Here is a 19,828-nt window from a genome sequence, read left to right as displayed (position 1 = left end):
GGGTGTAATACACACAGAGATATATGTTTAAACACATGCAAACATCTATCACAAACACACACAAACAATTATTTTGGATAAGACTTGTGAATTCATTAATTGGAAGGGAATGCCCAGGAAAGAAATTTCCTCTACTCAGAGATTAGCCTGTACTCCGCAGTTTTTAATCTTAAGAAAGTTGCCCAGGATTCTGACAGGTTCAATGAATTGCCCTGGTTTATGTATACAGTATGGATCAAAGTATTTAAACAGAGGTCTTCCTGACTTGGCAACCAGCCTTCTATTCACTCCTCTCTATTCTACTGGAGCAAGTAGGTGGTGTAGTAGAGCACCAAGCCTAGAGTCAGGAAGACCTAAGATCAAAGCAGAACTCAGGCACTTACTAGCTGGGTGACTCTGGATAAGCCACTTAACTTCTATTGGCCTCAGTTTCCTCATCTGTAAAACAGGAATTAGAATAGCATCTGCCTACTTCCCAGGGTTGTTGTGAGGATGATTAATTATCATAAAGAATGTGCACAGTGCCTGGCACACTGGGAGTGGTATAAAAATGTTTGCTGCTTTTATAATTATTGTCATCCTTCTCCCCTCCCCCCCCAAGAGCCTAGCAAGTTAGCTCTTTCAGTAATTCATTATTATTATTATTTTGTCATTTTTCCTTGGAAAAGGGAAATACCAAGACAGCATAAGACTATGTTTACGCGCGCGCGCGCGCACACACACACACACACACAAAAGAAACTTACTCTAAATATTTTATTTATACATACACACACACACTTAGAAATATTTCCTTAACTGTTGAGTTTATACTAGGTACCTTTCTAATAATTGTATACTTGGCACATACTCAATACTATTAAGTCATAATTCCACTGTCAAACTTATTTGATAGAAGTTTTCTTACCTTTTTTCCAAGTCTCTGATTTTCTCTCTTAATGGTGCGACAGCCTATAACAATGACAGAAATGAATTTTTAATGAACAAGTCTCTGATTTTCTCTCTTAATGGTGCAACAGCCTATAACAAATGATAGAAATAAATTTTAAAGTACTCAAGACCTTTCCCCACCCCTGAAACACAGACTGTTCTTTTACAAGTAAGCATAATGTCTTGTAGACATAACACAGAAGTTTAACATTATTTTCCACTATTCGTTTTCAGTCTGAAATCTAAATGTACTACAACTTGGATTCAGCTGTTACTCTAAACAATAAGGGGCAGGCATATGGTGCTGCTACTCCTTGAGATGCCTGGGGCTTTGGTAGAAGATAATATCTGTATCTACCCACCACCAGGGGCAGTGAAGGGGAGTTTCAGGTTCAAAACCAAACAGACAGGCACCAGCCATATCCTCTTATTAACAAAGCAGCTTTTTTCTACTTTGGCTTACAAACGATCAACATTTTGTTTGTGCAAGTGATTTGGTTTGAGCAACTGAGAAGTTGTTCCCCCAGCATGTTCACACGTGTTGTGTTGCTAAACATTAAATCTTGGGGTGAGTCAGGACAATTTTCATGGTCTTCCAGAAAGGATTTGTTTTATACTTGTAATTCTTTTTTCTTCCCTTTGAGCCTCAAACCAAACTTCAAAAAAATGATGCTCATCTACCCAGCAATTCCTTAAGTGAAGGAATTATAGATTTTTTTAAAAACACAAATCTTTTTAAAATGTAACAATGTGAGTTTCTAGTGTCTGTATCATGTAGGCGCCTTGGCTTGTCCAACAAGCAAGAAGGCAAACTAAAGTCAGCCTTGTGTTTTTTCTCTTCTTTCTTCTTTTCCTCCTTTTCTTTTTTCCTCTTCTTCTTCTTTTCTTCTCCTCATTTCTTCTCCTCCTTTTCTTCTTTGCCTTGTCTTTTTTCCTTTTCTCTTTCCTTCTCTTTTCCTCTCCTCCCTGCCCTTCTCTCTCGCTCCTCAACTTCTCTCACTTGCTGCCTAGGAAGGATGTCACTGAACGGTGATGAATTAAATTTTCCTTGAGTTAGTCCCAAAGAATAAAAATTTTAAAACCTGTACTTTTTAAAAAAAATTAAAAGTGGAGGTTATCATTTGTAGTGTAACAGTAAGAATTAGAAAAATCTCTTCCATCCAGTTGATTGTTATGACCTCTTCAGGTATGACTGGATAAGAAGAAAAAACAAACAAACAAAAACCCAAATGGCATGGACCACCAGATCCCATCACAGTGAAGATAACAAGGCGAGCTCTAAAAAGAAACTTAAGATTTTGCAGTCTGAGAACTTGACTTTGAACAAGTCTTTCAACTTCTTTTGGCTGCAGCCTCCTCACTGGTAAAATGAAACAGCATCAAACAGCCTTTGAGTTCCTTTTAGCTAAAAAAAACCTTATGATCCTATTATCAGAGGAATAAGGAAAGTAAACTAACCTCTTCTATCTTATTTTCAATTTTCTGTTCTCCATTTTCCTGTATAGACCTATGGAGGAGAAAGTTATAAAGCTGAGGTCAGTTGAATAATCTCATGATTTCAAACAATTATTTTAGTATAAATTAAATTACCAGAGCCTTAATAGTCATTTGTGCCATTTTTCTAAATAGAGGCTTTATTTACTTTAATTTACAAGTTTTTAACCTAATCTAAATAATCCCATTACCCCCACAACTAAGTCTTAAATTAAAAGTTAAGTAGCAAAACTTAGTTTAAAAAAAAATAAAAAGATATGCTATGGGACCCTTCACTATATTTATGGGTGTGAGTTCTGTATACTAGAGCTTTTTTGGGCATCCAAGACAAAATGGAGCCTTTCAAGTAGCATAACAGAGCTCCTTTACATAAGATCAGCACACACCACACCTAGACACACAGAAGCTTCTTTGTTGATGAAATATACGTATGCCACAGTGGTAGAAATCACATCAACATTTCCCCCACCCACTTTGGAAAAATGTTTTAGTAAAAAAAAAAAAAAAAGGAATACTTGAGTTAGAAAAGAATACTCTTGTCTTTGGAGACTTTACACGTGTCACTACAAAGGCAACAGAAAAACATCAATTCTTATTTAACTAGCAAGGGTTACTATAACCACACTAACTTTAATTCAAAAATCAAGAAAGAAACGTGGAAATGAGAATTTCCTTCTAATTTAAAAATGGCTTTCCGGAAAAACCTAAAATATGTTTAAAACAACAAAACACAGCATTTCCTCCCTAAATACACATATATATGCAAGGGCATACATACATAACCACATAAGCTCTGGAAATAGCCTACTAATTAACTAAAACACTATATCAACAGTAAAAGTGTACACAGTAATATAAACTGGATGAATAGTATTATCATTGCATATATCAAGAATTTGCTCATATAATTTGGGGCACTGACAAGATGCAATTTAAACAATTTTAGACCTCCCTTCTCCTCTTTCCCCTCCCCATATTCAGATTTTTAAAAGGCCTTTTAAATCAGTGAAATGGACTTCTGGGAAAAAAAACAAAACACTATATTTCCCTCCCCCTAGCCCTTTAAACATAGAATCTATATTTTACCCACCAATTATAATGTTTGAAACCATGCTAAATCTGAACACATCTTCAAAATCTTATTTCAGAAAGATGAGCAAAAATGTCACCTGCTTTATAGTTATAGAAACTTATAATTTTATATTCAGATATAGTAATGAGAGTATGAAGTTATGCCTGAATTATAAATAACCACAAAAAAATCGATCCCAACTACAAGGTTTTCCTCTTATGTTCTAGAAAGATAACCTACATTAAAAACTCTCAGTTACGCACACTGCCATGCATAATATAGAACAGCAGGTAATTAATACAAAAGTTCACGTCAGCTCTTCTTCTCACCCTACCCCGCTTCCCTACCCTGTTAGGCTTTTTAAGAAATAACTCATTCTGCTCATTTCTGGTGATGTATTTTTCATGTTGAGACTAATACTAGCTTGATTTCCCAGAGCACATACCAACTGACAATGGAGAAGACAGCTTAGATACTGAGAATCCCATCTAAGATTAAAAGTTTCTTTCAGCAAATTTACAAAATGGTTAATTGAAAAATTAGTTATAAAGCACAATTCCACAGCAGACAGATAGTGAAGTGAATTAATTACCTCATGTTAACGAAGTTGCCCCAAACAGCTGCTAGAAAAAAGAAAAGGAAAAAAAAATCATTAAAGTATGCAATATTTACCATTTACAGTGCTGGAAGATAAAAAGTCAAATCTTCAAGAAAACTGTCCTTTAAACAAATCTACATGGAAAACTATAATATACAATCCACTGATTAGCTACAAATTATCCTCAACATATATTATTTACAGTAATTGATGTATGATATCACAATATCATGACATCATAACATTGGCTAAAATTATTTATGGTGAAGGCATCATACAGTGATATAACAAACTAGACTCTTGCACATCAAATAAACCAAGGGAGGCAGATATAGTAGAGACACTGTGGATTTTGGAGTCAGAGAACCTGTGTTCAAAACCAATTCTGCCATGTACTGTTTGAGTGACCTTGGGCAAAGGAAGAGAAGGGAATAAACATATTATTAAATGTACCAGGCACTGTGCTAAACCCTTTACAAATATCATCTCATTTGATCCTCACAACAACACTAGGAGGTAGGTGCCGTTATTATCCCCATTTTACAATTGGGTAAACTGAGGCAGACAGATTTACTCAGGGTCACACAGCTGGGAAGTGTCTAAGCCTGGATTTGAACCTAGGTGTTCCTGACTCAGGACCCAGCACTTGGTGCACTATGGCACCACTTCAGCTGCCTCTGTCATTTTATCTCTGAGTCATGGATTCTTCATCTGTAAAAATGAGTGGGTTGGGCAAGATGGCCTTTAAGGTGCCTTCCAGCTTAAGGTGATCTTAACTCCAACTCTAAACAGGTGAGCATTTGTGACTAATGACTTCTCCTGGGCAGGTGAGAGAAAAACAAACTGTTAACTTCCGCTGCCTAGGAACTGGAAAGAAATACTTAAAAACAAGAGCTAGGAGGGACCCCTTAGCCACCATCTTCTACTCCATTCCTCTCGTGTTATTTATGAGGAAACTGAGGCCCAGTAATGTCAAACTACAAGTAGTGGGAATCAGGTATAGTATCTAAATCCAAGCCCTAAGACTTCAGTGACTTTGCTCCCATGGTCTTGTGTCCAAAGAGGCAGCCTAGGTGCTGCACTGCCCTGGTTAAGAAGGGAAGGCTTTTTCTGTTAAGATGATTGATAAGGAGGCGTATGCCTGGTGGAATCCAAAGGAATACTTTTCTTGAGATGGAATGGATAACAGCATCTGCAGAAAAGGGAGAACCATGGTGCGGGTGGGGATTGGGGTAGAGAGAGACAGAAGATGATCCAATGAAGGAAGCCTCTGGGTATTTCTGCCTTGCTAAGATCAGTCTTACAACAGCAACCTGACATTAGATTCACTTGTTTTTGCATATATCTCTTGGGGCCTCTTAGTTTCTCTGAAACTACACTTTTGCGGGGTTTCGCTCAGTCCTGGATTAGACTTTCCCTCTTTCTCTGAGGAACAGAGTTAATTTAAGACAGTACAATCCATATGTTGACATTTTAAAGTAATATCTTATTGGTTGGCCTTTTATTCTGTCAGTCATTTTATACTCATACCTGCCCCTCTTTTTATGACAAAGAAAAATAAGGCAAAGACATGCCACACAGAAGACGTGTCTAGCAATGTATTATATTATTTGTCCTCGTCCTAGTAGACGTTGGAGTAGTCATCTCTTCTCTAGAATCTTCACCGGTTTTTCCATTACCCAGAGTTCAACTTCTTTTCAGTAGGCTTTGCATTTACATTGTTACAATCATTACATCTACTATTCTTTTGGTTCTTGCTTCCCTCTGCATCAATTCAAACCAATATTCCCTGAATTTATAATTTTGCTTAAAAAATTACTTACATTATTTTATTCCATTGCATTCAGATAGTTATTTTAGCCATGCCCAATCAACAGGTGACCACCTTGTTTCTAGTCCTTGGTTACAAGAGTGTTGGTGGGAATATTTTGGTATATATTAGACCTTTGTTTCTGTCTTGGACTTTATTAGTGTATGTACCCAACGGTGGGATGCTGGATTAAAGAGTATGAACAATTTACTTTTTTGGAATAATTTAAAACTGAAATACAGAATGGTTAGATAATATCCTAACATTTAAAAAACATTTCTTTGATTTAAGTCTTTTCAGGAAGATTGATCAACATGTCAAGCTGAGTATCCATCAACTAGGACTGTATGAACAAATTACTGTACATGTATGTAACAGAATTTTATTTTGCTGTATGAAACGGCATAAGGGATGGTGTCAGAGAAACCTGGAAAGACTTGTATGAACTGATGCAAAGTGAGGTGAACAGAACTAAGAGGATAATTCATAAAATAAACAACATTGTAAAGAAAAACAACTTTGAAAGGTTTAAGAACTCTAAGAGATGACATGAAAAATCATGACTACAAAGGACAGATCAAGAAACATGCTACCTACCTCCTGACAGAGAGGTGGCAGAATCAAGGTACAGAATGAGACTTACATTTCTTGGACCACGGAAAATACAGAAAATTATTTTGCTTGACATATTATATACTTTAAAAGAAAAACAAGCTCTATGTAATGGAAACTCACAATTTAATGTACAATCCTCTCCTAGTCTATAATCTATATAGAAATACTAATTTTATTTGGTATTTATTAAGTTCAGGATAAAAAGTGAAATGAAAATAAAATTTAAAGGGCTAAAAATTAAATTTAGTCAAGTGAATGAAAGAATGAATGAATAATAAAAAAGTATTTAGTAAGGACTTACTTTATATTATACATAGTACTAAGTCTTGGGGATACAAAAGGTAGTAACTTCTCTCAAGGAGAGTACCTTCTAATGAGAAGAAAACATATATGGGAGAGAAGTAGCTAGAGAAGGGTATTCAGATGTAGCACATGACCGGAGTGGTGAGTGGAGCCCTAGGGTAGTCAACAGACATGCTCCTTCCAGAAGCAAGGGCAGTGTTATATCACTAAAGATCCCAGAGCAAGATGGTAGATGAGGGTGTGGGGTGGTAGAAAGGTGGGAATGGGAGCTGGGAGGAGGGCAAAACGAATGCTAGGGTGAACCAATGATAAGGGGCCAGGTAGATAAAGTACCTAACCAGAGTTTGTTCATCTACTTTCTCACTTATCAGGAAATCAAGGCTTCAGAGTAAATTCCAAACATGACCTAGGGTCCTGCAGGGCTGATTGTGATCATGTGGCCTGCCTCACATTTTGAGATGAGTATTACTCCTTGGTGTATTCTTTCTAGATCCATATCATTGTTGTTAGTCTAGCCAAATAAAGCTGTAGGAAGTAGAATTTTCTATACTCTTCATGTCCTCCCCTGCCATTCACTCTGCTCCCATCCATTTTCTGCCTTTTGCTCTAATAACCTAAATTAAATCAATACCATCATGGTTTCAATCCATTCCCATAAGGCTCCACTTCCTAAAATCCTTGGGGCTTCCCAAGCCAAAACACCTATACCCCCTTTTCTCTTGCTACCACCTCCCCACGTATATTGTCTGGTCCCTATTAGAATGTACACCGTATTTAACTTATATGTACGTGGTTATTTGAAATTTCCCCTCACTAGAATGTGAGATTCTTGGGGGCAGGGCCTATGTTTTTGTCTTTCTTTGTATCCCCAGAGCTTCGCACAGTGCCTAACACACGGTACACACTTAATAAATGTGTATCATTGTTGACTCTAGAAGTTGTAGGGTCAAATCTCACCTCTTGTGTTTCCATTTGTATTCGTAGCATAGTGCCTTGCACACAGTAAGTACTCTCTGCATCCATCCACTGAATCATTTATCCATCCAATACTTGCTAACTATATGATGCAGCAATTCACTTAACCTCTACGTTTCTCAGGCAACTCCCTAGGCCATTATCTACTACAATTCCCTAAACTCATGAAAATCGTAGATCCTTTGTGTATTAAATCACTGTAGAAGAGACTGGAATGATGTCAGGCTTTAATGTGTACTCACCTGGGAGTATGTGGCAAAAGCATTCCAAGAGCTTTCTAGGCATGTCAGGAGGGCAAGTGAAAAATGTTTCAACAAAGAGCCTCCGATTTGGAATAGACCTTAGCAGTTACTTGGTCCAAATCTCCCGCCTGATAAAAGACTATCTCTACTATCAACCACCCTGCAGTTATCAAGCCCCTATTTTGGGGCCAGGTACAGACTGGGCTAGGAGCTAGGAAGAGAAGTGGGGATGGGGGAAGGAAACAAGTAAAATATTCCCTGCCCCTAGGGAACTTAGATTTAATCAGGGAAGCAACATGTACAATCACACAAGGTGATTTGCAGAGAGTATAGAATGTGGCTTCTGAAATAAGTTCTGAAGACAAGATTCCAAGAGGCAAAGGTCAAGAGGGAATACATTCTAGATATGAGGGAAATTCAATGCAAAAGCACAGAGATAGGAGGTGGAAATGGAGAGTCATGTTAAGAACCGCATGAAAAAACCACTTGGGTTGGGCTAGGGGGAGGGGAGGAGGGAAGAGAAGGGAGGGAAGATAATGTGTGACAAAAGGTACAATGGAGTCAGACTGGAAAAAGCTTCTAATGATAAAACAGGATTTTAAAAACTGATTCCAAAGATAGTGGGGAGCCACTGAAGTTTATTGAGAAGGGGAGTGACATTCAGACCTGTACTTTAGGAAAATAATTTTGGCAGCTGGGAGAAGGGAGACTTAAGGCAGAGAGACCAAATAGATATTGTAGAATCTTAGTGTTAGAAATGACCTCAGAAACGATCTAATTCAAATCATACCTAAATATTTCCTCTAATACTGCATTAGGGATATGGGAGAAAGGATTCCTAACCTTTGCCTCAACTGTGCCCCATCCTAGTAATGCACTCAACTCTGCTACCCTGGGATGAGTCCCAAAGGACCACTCCTTGTTCTTTGGGCCATCAGTGCTGAATAAAATAAAGATCTCTGGGTGACTCATATACGAAATCACCTTAGCAAAAGCTTTTAGCTTTCCCTTCAGAAGTATCAGTGCTCATAGTTATCAGCATCATCTCATCTGATTTTCAAAATAGTCTCTAGAGATAGGTCATACTACTATCCCCATTTTACACATGACTTGGCAAGTTCACTTACATAGCTAGTAAGTGCCCGAGGACCAGGTGGTCTTGTCTCTAAGGTGTATGATTTCATAATGTTTAAGCAACTATTGCAAGGGTCAGAAAGATCTCCAAACACAAAGTAGGTTTCCTCATATTCTTTGTATTACGTCTTTGTCACTCCACATTTTTCTCTGTCACCCTCTAAAAATTCTCCATTCCACATGAATAAGCACTGCAATTCTGAAATTAAGACACCTTAAGTATTTCCAAGTGTGTGCATCATTTGTGATGACTGACTTGCTCTCTGAGTTTTAAATTACCTCTTAACCTCTGTGCTTTGGTTTCCTTTCATAATAAAATAAGAAATAAATATTGATCCAAAAAATTAAACCTTATCGGATTGCTTATATTAACTTAAGTAAGAAGCTAAATAATGATGGACGCAATTGTCATAAGACCTAAATCTTCGTTATCGAATGTAACAGCTCAGAAAGAGAACCCAACTTAAGAGTTAGAAGCTGCCATTGTTGTTCAACTCTCTGAGACCCCATTTGGGATTTTCTTGGCAAAGGTACTGGAGTAGTTCACCATTTCCTTCTCTAGCTCATTTTACAGATGAGGAAACTGAGACAAACAGGGTTAAGTGACTTGCCCAGGGTCACACAGCTACTAAGTGTCTGAGGCTGGATTTGAACACATGAAGAGGAACCTTCCTGATTCCCATCCCACTGTGCTACCTAGCTGCCATAGAGTCAGAAGATGTGTTCGAATCCCTGCTCCATCCCTTATACTATCTATATGACTTGAGTTTTATATCATAAACTGCCTGCTGCTGGATATATCCATCTCAGTGCCTCATAGGTATTCTAAACTAATTATGTCCAAAATAGAACTCATCTTTTCCTAAAACTCTTCCCTCATTCTTACTTCGCTATTTCTTTCTGTTGATTACTCTTTTTTCAGTAATCTAGGTTTGCAACCTGAATCATCCTGTGCTCTTCTCTTTTTCTCAACTCCCACAATCTGTTAAGTACTGTTGAGGCTCACGGTCGGTTCTGTGGGAAAAGAGGAACTGCCTCAGTCCTCCACTAGGACCAAACAGACTGGGTCGGGTCTCCACACTCTCAGCGATGCCTAAGACAGGCGACCGTGCACGGGGTGTCCACGAGGACATACACAATACTAACCTTTTCATGATCGGATACACACCTCCTTTCAGGTGCCGAGCTAGCATATGACTGGCAGAATTTGCGATAAAGCTTTGCTACTTCCTAAAATAAACGAGACTTCTTCATCCTCATCTCCCTGTCTCTTCATTGTTCTGACTGGGGGTCCCGCCGGTCGGAGACCCCTCCCAGGGAGCGGGACAACAATCAGTTACCAAGTCATATATTTTCAGCCTCCATAACATCTATCCCCTTCTGTCTCCTGGTATAGCCACCACCCTAGTTAGGCCCCCACTGCCTCTCACCTGGATAGGCTTCCTAACAGGCTTCAGCCAAGAGGATTTACAGCCTATCTCCTAAAGCCTGAAATATGCTCCATCACCTCTGCCTCTTAGAATCTCTAGCACAATAAGGGTTCTCAAGGAAACAGCATCCTTAACCGCTTACATGAAGCTTATCTTGATCTCACTGGTTGCTAGTACTCAACTCCCTAGAAATTGTTTTGTATTTATTTCATATGTATTTTGCATTTACTTGTCTGAATTCTGATTTTTATTTACTTATCAGATATTTGTATTTCTCTATATAAAATTCATATTTGATATCAGATATTTACTCATCTGAATGCTTCCTCGACAAGCTCCTGGAGAAGGCACTATTTTGTCTCTTAATTCTCAGCACCCAACACAATGCCTAACACATAATAGGCACCTAGTGAATGATTGAATTAATCAAGAAAATTTCTGGGGGGCAGGAAACAAGGTAAGTATGGAAACATTACAGAGGGCTGAATAAAGCAAGTAAAATGCCTGTTCAGGTTGATATGAATATAAGGTCAGTCCAAACAAACTCATGTCCTGAGGGTTCAGTCCAGAAAAGCCCAAGCCAATCCAAGCAGTCCAATGCCATCAGAGAAGCCTGTGCCATTCCCAATTTGCTCTTTAAGAGTTCAGGTTACTTTGTGGATGAATCCAGGAAGATTAATTATCATTTAATACATTTAGATATCTCTTCATTTAGCCAAAAGGACCATTTTATGAAGTGTCCCAGATAAAAACACAAGCTGAAGAAGCCCACAAGTATTCAAGATTCAAAAGTATCTGTTAACTGCCATTTCACACATACCCCTTTCCTTTCTTCTCTCCTCCAAAAAGGTAAGAGACTTCTTGATAGAAAAAATTCACAAAACAGTCAACCCTTGGCTATCATTATATGGTGGTCCATTCCACGATTCATTAAATATTTATTAAGTGCCTACTATGTATAAAGAGCTGTCACAGCAATGGTTTTTCTCTCCTTTTTACAATGCCCTCCAAGATAAATTACCCAAATAAGGTTCAATAAGTAATGTCCCCTACCTTTTATCAATTCTAGAAAAGAGCTACTATGAAATTGTCTAGATGGGGTAAGAAACTCTGTACCCCTATGGGTAAAAAAGGCAGGAACATAGTATGAAAAGAACACCACTGGCTGTGGAGTCAAGGGAACCTGTTATTTTCACTCAGTGCTGAAATTTAAGATGTTTTGTATTCTCAGCATTTAGCACAGTGTGGCATAAAGTAGGTTCTTAATAAATGCTTACTGACTGATTCAGTCTTCAATTACAGATGTAACACAATCTTCTGAGAAGTCCGTAGGCTTTACCTGACTGCCAAAGGGGTACATAGCATAAACAAGGTTAAGAACTTAGATTAGATCTCTGATCTTCTAACTAAAATATGTCATAGGTTCTCTTAATAGTCACAGATTTAAAATTGGCAGGGACCTCAGAGATCAAGCATAGCTACATATTTGGTACAGTATTCTCATAGAATTTAAAGTTAGGCCTTGGGAGATCAGCTAATCCAGCCGCCCATTTTATGGAAGAGGGAACAGAAAAAACCTGCTCCAAGATACATGGGAAATAAGAGGCAGAGTGAGGAACTGAACAGAGGCCTCCTGACTCCAAAATCCAATACTCTTTCTGCTATGCTGTATTTTTGACTGTTTTTCTTTATAAATGTATAATAAATATCTCTGCTAATCTAGAGTGATTGAACAATATCTAAAACTTGGTTTCTATAGGAAAACCCACTACCTTTTCAAAACAACCAACTTACAGTAAAACTTTTGGGAACATGACCCATCTGTAAATTAAGGACTCCTTGTACTGGGTACGTGTTAAGTACTCTATGTCCTCAAAGCTGACTTACTTATTAATCATTTTTTTATGATATAGAAACAACCAGGTGTTGTGGTGGATAGAGTAGCTGGCCTGGGGTCAAGAAGACTCTTTCTGAGTTTAAATCTGGCTTCAGACATTTACTAGCTGTGTGACCCTGGGCAAGTCACTTAACTTTGTTTGCCTCAGTTTCTTCATCTGTAAAATGAGATGGAGAAGGAAATGGCAAACCACTCCAGTATCTTTGCCAAGAAAGACCCAAATGGGATCAAGGAGAGTCAGACACAACTGAAACAACTCAGTAACAACAAAAAGTTCAAATTTTGACTCAAACACATACTAGTTGTGTGACCTTGGGCAAACTACGTAGCTTGGTTTAAAATGAAGGTAATGGCAGTCCCCTACCTCCCAAGGTTATTGTGAGGATAAAATGACATGCAGTAGATACCTTAATAGCACAGACTGGCACCAGAAAGGTGCACGTCTGTTCCCAACTCATTTAAAGGAAATGATGCTGTAGAGAGAGGGGAGAGAGGGTGGTGACTGGGGCCAGAGGACCAGGGTTTAAAATATGGCTACCCCAATAACCTGTGAGATCTTAATCAAGTCATTTACCTTTCCAGGCCCCTGTTTTCTATTTCTGTAAAATGAGAGGTTTAGATGACCACTAAGATCCCTGACACCTCTAAATCAATGAAATGAAAACTCTCTAGATTACATGAAAGGACAGTGTGAATTAACTACATCTTTAGTCAGTTGATGGTTATGACCTATCACTCACTGTTGCTTTTAAGGAAATGATGAAAAATGATCATCAAACCTCTTTTGCTGCTGCCAAAGAGGAATATACAAGTCAACAATTTGTGTGAACCTGTGGGACAAGCCTCTCATAGCTGGCGCTTTATTGATTAACCCCATGAGAAGACTGCGGACCAAATAAACATTTCAAGGCCATTATCATATTCATTGACATTAACCAGTTTTAAATGAACTCTGCCAGTGACAGAAAGTCTAAAACCTGTTTTATCAATTAAACATCAACTGGCCAAAGGGAGAGGCAGACATAAGGACTCTTTCTTAAATAATTTCCTTCCTTTCGGGCAGCTATATTTTTATTCTTTGAAAAACGAAGAGCTATGATGAAATTACAGGGTTCATCTTAGTCATTTTCCCTCTTTCCCTTTAAATGGAAATTTCCTAGTGGGGCATAATTGGGCTTTTGTTATTCCTTAGAGATAGAGTTAAGGATATATATGGAGAAAGCAAGACAGAGACACATATATATATGGATAGACACATATACAAAATGAATAAAGAATACATATACGTAGGCATTGAAATTAAGGAAGTAAAAGCTCCCAAATATTGGCAGTAAGTGAATAAATTTTTTTAAATAATTTATTAAACGCTATGTGCAAATGCATATATATGTATATATTATTCATTATGTATAATATGCATTTGTTATTCATTATGACTATATATTTATACATATGCATACATATATAAATAAAATTAACAACAAATGCCCAACTGTGCCCCTTCAAGAAAAATACACATATATTTATATTTATTTATTGAGCTCCTACCATGGAAGAGTCACACAATAAAGATGCTACTAGGGACAGAGAGAACGTGACACATGCTATTTCTTGATTCACACAACAGGTAAATTAAGTTTCTTTAAGCCATTTTTTGCAGTAGAAAAGCCAGGAATTCTCTTCTCTTTAAAAAAAAAAAGTTAAAAAGATAGATGGCTTCACACAGTCATTGAAAATCTATTTTAAATTTATCTTAAAATTCCAAATCCTCAATTTGGCTTTCAGAGACTATGAAGCTATACTCCTTTCTTTCACTCCTCTGTCTAGGTCTTCATATTTTTCTTCATTATAGGAACATAGATTTAGGGCTCGAATGAACTTCAGAGGCAATCTAATCCAATCCCATCATTTTACAAATGAGGAAACCACACTGAGGACCAGAGGGATTAAGCGATTTGGGCAAAGTTACACAGCTATTAGGTGGCAGTCAGAATCTGAACCCATTTCCCAGTCACAGTCAGAATCTGAACCCATGTTCTTTCATTTCAAACGTACAACATTTCTCATTGTACCACACATTGCTTTCCCCTCAGAAACTAGGTTCCAATCAAGCTAACCTGTTTGCATTCTACTGTATGTGATTCATGCTTCAGTGTCTTGGTTCCAAATTTCACTCCATCTATGACTAGTAAGCTTCAAAAACCCTCCTCAGCCTCGCCTCCTCCTCTACGAAACGCTCCCTAATTAACTGTTCCTCTGCTTAGGACCCCTTCCCCCAATACTTAAAACTTCACTTTAATTGCCTCTTGACTATGTTATTTTTATACAACCCTAATAGTCTATAGAGCCCCATGTACAAATCGTACAAATTTAGAACCCAATTAGTCTGAGCTAATGAGATTCCCAAATAAAACATGCTCTCTAAGCTTTGTTGGAAAAGTGATTGATTTCATTTGCATAACTCCAAATCTAAATGCTGCTGCTTTGTAATGAGAATTTAAGGAATGGGCATTCGAAAAGAACAGATTTACTTTGAGTTCTAATTTTTCTAAGAAGTTAATTTAAGTGAGTAGGATAGAGAAGCCTGATACAAGTCAAGGTCAATTCTAGGCAATTTCACAATCAGACATTCAAATGAAGGAAATGAGAGTTCCCAAGTACTGGCAGAGGGTGAATGAATGAATGAATGCATGAATGGATTAAAACACACACACACACACACATTTATTAAGTGCTAACTATGTGCAAAGCCCTGTGCTAAGCTCTGTGGATGCAAACAGAAAGGTATAACTGACTATACTCTCAACCAGTTTACATTCTAGTGGAAGGAAGACAACATATAAAAAGGTGCCAGTCAGATGGAAAGGTTGCAGAGACCTTAGGGTGAAGCTTCAAGGCAGAGATGGTAATACCTCTTCCGTAATGTCATTTCCACTGAAAAAATCATATCAGTTTCTAATGCTGAACCATCTCACACTGGGCTAGAAACATTCCTATTCCAAAGGCTCTTCTCTTCAGAGACCTGGGCTGTCTGCATGAAGTCTAAGAGGAGAAAATGATCAAAGCGGCGGTGGTGATTGTAGTGGTGGTTTGACTCGCCTGGCACATGTTAACCTCCCATCTTCCCCTCATGGTGTCCAAAAGTAGTGACTTTTTGCTAGGCTGAATGGATTTCCTGCCCCATGATGGTCAGATTGTATGTGAACTAGTATGTTCAGTTATGGGTTGTTCAGAAAGGCAAGAGGAAGGACAGTGCAGTCAGGATGGTACTGAATTTGATACCATGACAGTGATAGCGGTTTGCTAGTATTTAAAGGGCTCTCCTGTGGACAAGAGATCAGAATTATTTTGCTTTGTGTCATTTCATTGTATGTATGTTGTCTTTCCAGTTTTTAGTAGTTAAGTAAGCAACTTGAAGACAGGGATTGAATAACCTAGAGGCTATAGAAAAGTCTGTCTGGAAGTTAGAAGCCCTAGGCTCTTATCTAAACTTTGTCACTAACTACCTTGTACCAATACCTCTGAGCTTTGGTTTTCTCTTCTGTAAAACTGGGAAGTTGAAATAGATGATCTCAGGGGAGGCAGCTGTGTCATGAGATATCAAAGGGCACTGGATTTAGAGTCAGAGGCCCTGAGTGAGTCTTGTGCCGCCACTTTTTAGCCAAGTCCCTGAGCAAGCGGTTTCAATTGTAAGCGTTATTCTCCTCATCTATTAAATGGATCTAAGAGTGACTATTACATGAACTGATGTATCCAAGAGTGAAATTAGTAGAAACAGTAAAACAATATAAGAATGTAAATGGAAAAAGAATAAAAATATGAAAATGAACATATCTAATGGTAGCCATATCTCTACCACTGGAGGAGGGAAGAAAAAAAGGGGGGACAAATTTACATGATAACTTCATTACAGATTTAAAAGGAATAGCAAGTTGTGGATAACAGATTTGCAGTTTCATGTACAATCATCTTTTTTATTATATTATGTTATGAAAATGCACTCTTTGTGGAGATTAAGGACTACAGACATGTAGTACAGACATGACTTATATGTTAATTGTTTCTGCTAACCTACCCTTTCCCCCCTCTTTTTTTCCATAAACATTTGTTATTAGGGATGGCTCGCTGGGTAGCAGCAGAGGGAGGAATATATTAAAAATGAAAATGATATAAAAACAAAATATATCAATAAAACTAAGATTTCTTTTTAAAGGGAGATTACCAAAGTAAGAAGGCTATTATAAGATTCAAAAAAGATATATAATGTAAAGCATTCTGTAATTAGGGAAGTTCTAAAAAATGTTAACATTATAAAATCTCTCCCAACTCAAATTCCATGATCTGAATTCTGTGGAATCTCTTCCTTTTTCAACAGTGTTTTGCTCTATATTTGCATGGTTATAGGGAACTAAGCCTGGATGAGTACAAAGTAGGAAATCTTCCTTCCATCACCATCATAAATCAACTGCTTCAGTTTAGTTTAAGATACAGCACTGCTGACAAATGAAACGAGATCTTAAAATAAACTTAGTAGTATGAATAACTTATTCAAAAGACACAGAGCTAGTTTTAATGGAAATAATAGCTCTCCTACACTTTCTTTTTTTTTAAAAGAGGGTTGTATTTAAGCTTCAATATTTAAGTTTATGATACATTTTGTTCCTTTTCTTTATTCTGTATTTGTGTTCTGGCCTTTGAGTCTAAAATAAAACAAAATTTTAAAGAAAGTGTCTTCTCTTGCCCAGACTGGAAGGAAGTGCTGGGACTGCTCAGGCACTGTCCTACCCCTGATCACCAGGGGAGCTCTGGGCTTCTCAATTTCTGACTTGAGCCAATGAGTCCCACTCAAGGCAATACAATCATCCCTCCTGTGGGGTCACCACACTGCAATACCTAGTGGGAATAGTCAATCAGTGTAGCCTACCACAGCACAGAAATCTAGAGCTCTCACCAATGAGAGAAGATGTCCAAATAGGTGTTTGGACCCCTCGGCCTTCCCAAGCAGCAGGAATTCTGGGTGTGCACAGGCATGCCTAGGTCCTTCTATTTTTTTTTAAAGGAATGCAGCATGTCCCTCTATCTAGGTAGACATCTTTGGCAAGAATCAGTCCCTAGAGGGCTGGTGTCATTAAAAGTCAGGCATTCCTCTGGGAATAATCCACAGATCTCTTTTCTCCTCTACTCCACCCAAAGCTCATTCTGGTAGAGCTGGGCATTCTTTGTGTTCCTTCAGATAAATTTCCTGCTCCTAGTTTTTGAATGAAGTCATGTGGAATTGTCTCCTCACTTCTCAGGATAATTCTTGAGCTTTCCAAGGTATCCAAAATAAGCAAACAAACAAAAAACACACACACTGAGAGGATATGTATTTTTGGCTCCTACTCCTACAGTAACTTTAGGAAGCTGGCTGGATCCAGAGAAGTTAAGATCAAAACCACATAAAGGGTATTTAAGCATGAGGTCAATGAAGTCGGAAGAGTCACCAGCAGTATAGGGAAAAGAAAGTACCAAACCACAAACGGTTAATAACATATAAAACTCAATTTTAAATATTACCACTGTATATGTAGAACCAATATTGGATTGCATGGGGAGGGGGGCGGGGGGAGAAGAGGGAGGGAGAGAAAATTTGGAACTCAAAAGCTTGTGGAACTGATTATTGTAAACTAAAAATAAAAAATAAATTTAAAAAATAAATAAATTGGTATTATTCAATCGTTTATTCAGTCAGTCTTTGCTTTGACACTTTCTGAGGCAAAAGAGTAAGAAAGCTGAGTAACTTTCTGAGGTCAAGTACTATGAATATTCTCATTTTAGAGATAAAGAGACAGGGCAAGTGACTTGTAATGACAAAACTAATAAGAAATAACTAGCCTGGTGAAGAGGGGTTAGATGGAAAAAAGGTTAAGATTGGCTAGAATATGACAGAAAATGGAGACAGTCTGAAACTAGCTCAGCTATACAGTACTAGGCCTATACCCCTAAAAGATCCAAGGAAGAAAAGATTCAAATGTACAAAAAATGCTGATAACAAATCTTTGTATAGTGACAAAGAATTAGAAACTAAGGGGGTGCCCATCAATTTGTCTGAACAAATTGTGGTATATAAATGCTGTGAAAGCGTATTTTTAAATGCCCTTTTTTTTGCAAAATTAAAACGATTAAGAAATAGTACGAACCACCCTTCTCCAATGAGAAAAGACATTAATGTCTATCACAGGTAGGAGGCTACTTCTTTGTTTACTATAGGAGGTGAGGGGAGTGGTCCAGGAGGGAATGGAAATTCTGCATTTTTACAACCTGTGATCGCCTTGTTTAATTCACCTATAAATGTTACCCAGGCATGTGGAGTGACACCAATATGGACATCTCCTTCTCCAAACTAGAAATGCTCATGTTAGATTAATGTTAAATTTAATAAAATTGCTTCTGACAAACTTGTGCCTAAAATGCAGAATGCAATATATTTTTTTCCTTCGACAATTGTGCTATAAGAAATGACAATAGGAAGTTATATGTAGAAGATATATCGGATTCCATGCCATCTTGGGGAGGGAGGGGAGGAGAGGGAGGGAAGAAAATCTGGAACTCAAAATTATGTAGAACGAGTGTTGTAAACTAAAAATAAAAAATCTCAAAAAAAAAAAAAAAAGAAATGACAGTAGGAGATGGCTTCAGAAAAACCCAGAGATACTTGCATGATTGATGCAGAATGAAGAAAGCAGGCCAAGAAAATAATTTGCAACTCTGATATGTGCAAAGATCAACCATAGTTATGGAGGACAGACGTTGAAGAATACTACCTATCTCTTGACAGGGAAATGAAGGCCTTGAGATACTGGATGAGAAAGATATTTTTGGACAGGGCCAACATGTTAGATGAAATCAAGCGTTTATTAAGTGTTCACTGTGCATTAAGCACTGTGAATACAGATAAAAGGAAAAAAATAAGCTCCTTCCCTCAAGGATCTTACATTCTAATAGGAACCAACAACACATAAAAGAGAACTGAAAAGCAGGAAGAAAAGCTGGGAAAATTGCAAGTCAAAGGAGTAAGCTGGAAAAGCAGTTCAATGAGTTAGGGGCAAAGCACAGTTTGAAGTGTGAACATCTGGGCAAGGTGGCAATTTGTTTTACTTGAATCTTCATATTTATTCCATGGGGTTTTTTCCTTTTTTTTTTTTTAAATAGTGGGAAGGTGGCAAGAAGAGAAAATAGTGTTTACTAATGATAAGATAAAATACACAAAGCTAGTAAATATTGAGGTGAGATTCAAACCTACCAGGTTTTTCATCACTCCAAGTTCTTTCCACTACATTGGGAGTTCT

The 19,828-nt window shown here is 37.7% G+C and overlaps 1 protein-coding gene across 2 annotated transcripts in view; it reads right to left on the bottom strand.

Annotated features, from left to right (window-relative positions):
• Positions 1–19,828, bottom strand: part of UXS1 (UDP-glucuronate decarboxylase 1) — a 146,768-nt gene that overhangs the window by 92,036 nt on the left and 34,904 nt on the right. Inside the window, exons 2-4 of one of the 2 annotated variants that reach the window (XM_036757720.1) lie at positions 4,089–4,119; positions 2,389–2,437; positions 908–951 (exon numbers count right to left, since the gene is read on the bottom strand). In XM_036757720.1, the coding sequence (XP_036613615.1) occupies positions 908–951; positions 2,389–2,437; positions 4,089–4,119 (124 nt within the window). The remainder of the gene's footprint in view (positions 1–907; positions 952–2,388; positions 2,438–4,088; positions 4,120–19,828) is intronic. The other variant, XM_036757721.1, reaches the window with a different exon arrangement.

The sequence above is a fragment of the Trichosurus vulpecula genome, chromosome 4 (assembly GCF_011100635.1).
Source record: "Trichosurus vulpecula isolate mTriVul1 chromosome 4, mTriVul1.pri, whole genome shotgun sequence".
Classification (NCBI taxonomy): domain Eukaryota; kingdom Metazoa; phylum Chordata; class Mammalia; order Diprotodontia; family Phalangeridae; genus Trichosurus; species Trichosurus vulpecula.
Note: the sequence above shows the minus strand (reverse complement) of the source record. Positions and strands in the feature narration are given on the sequence as shown.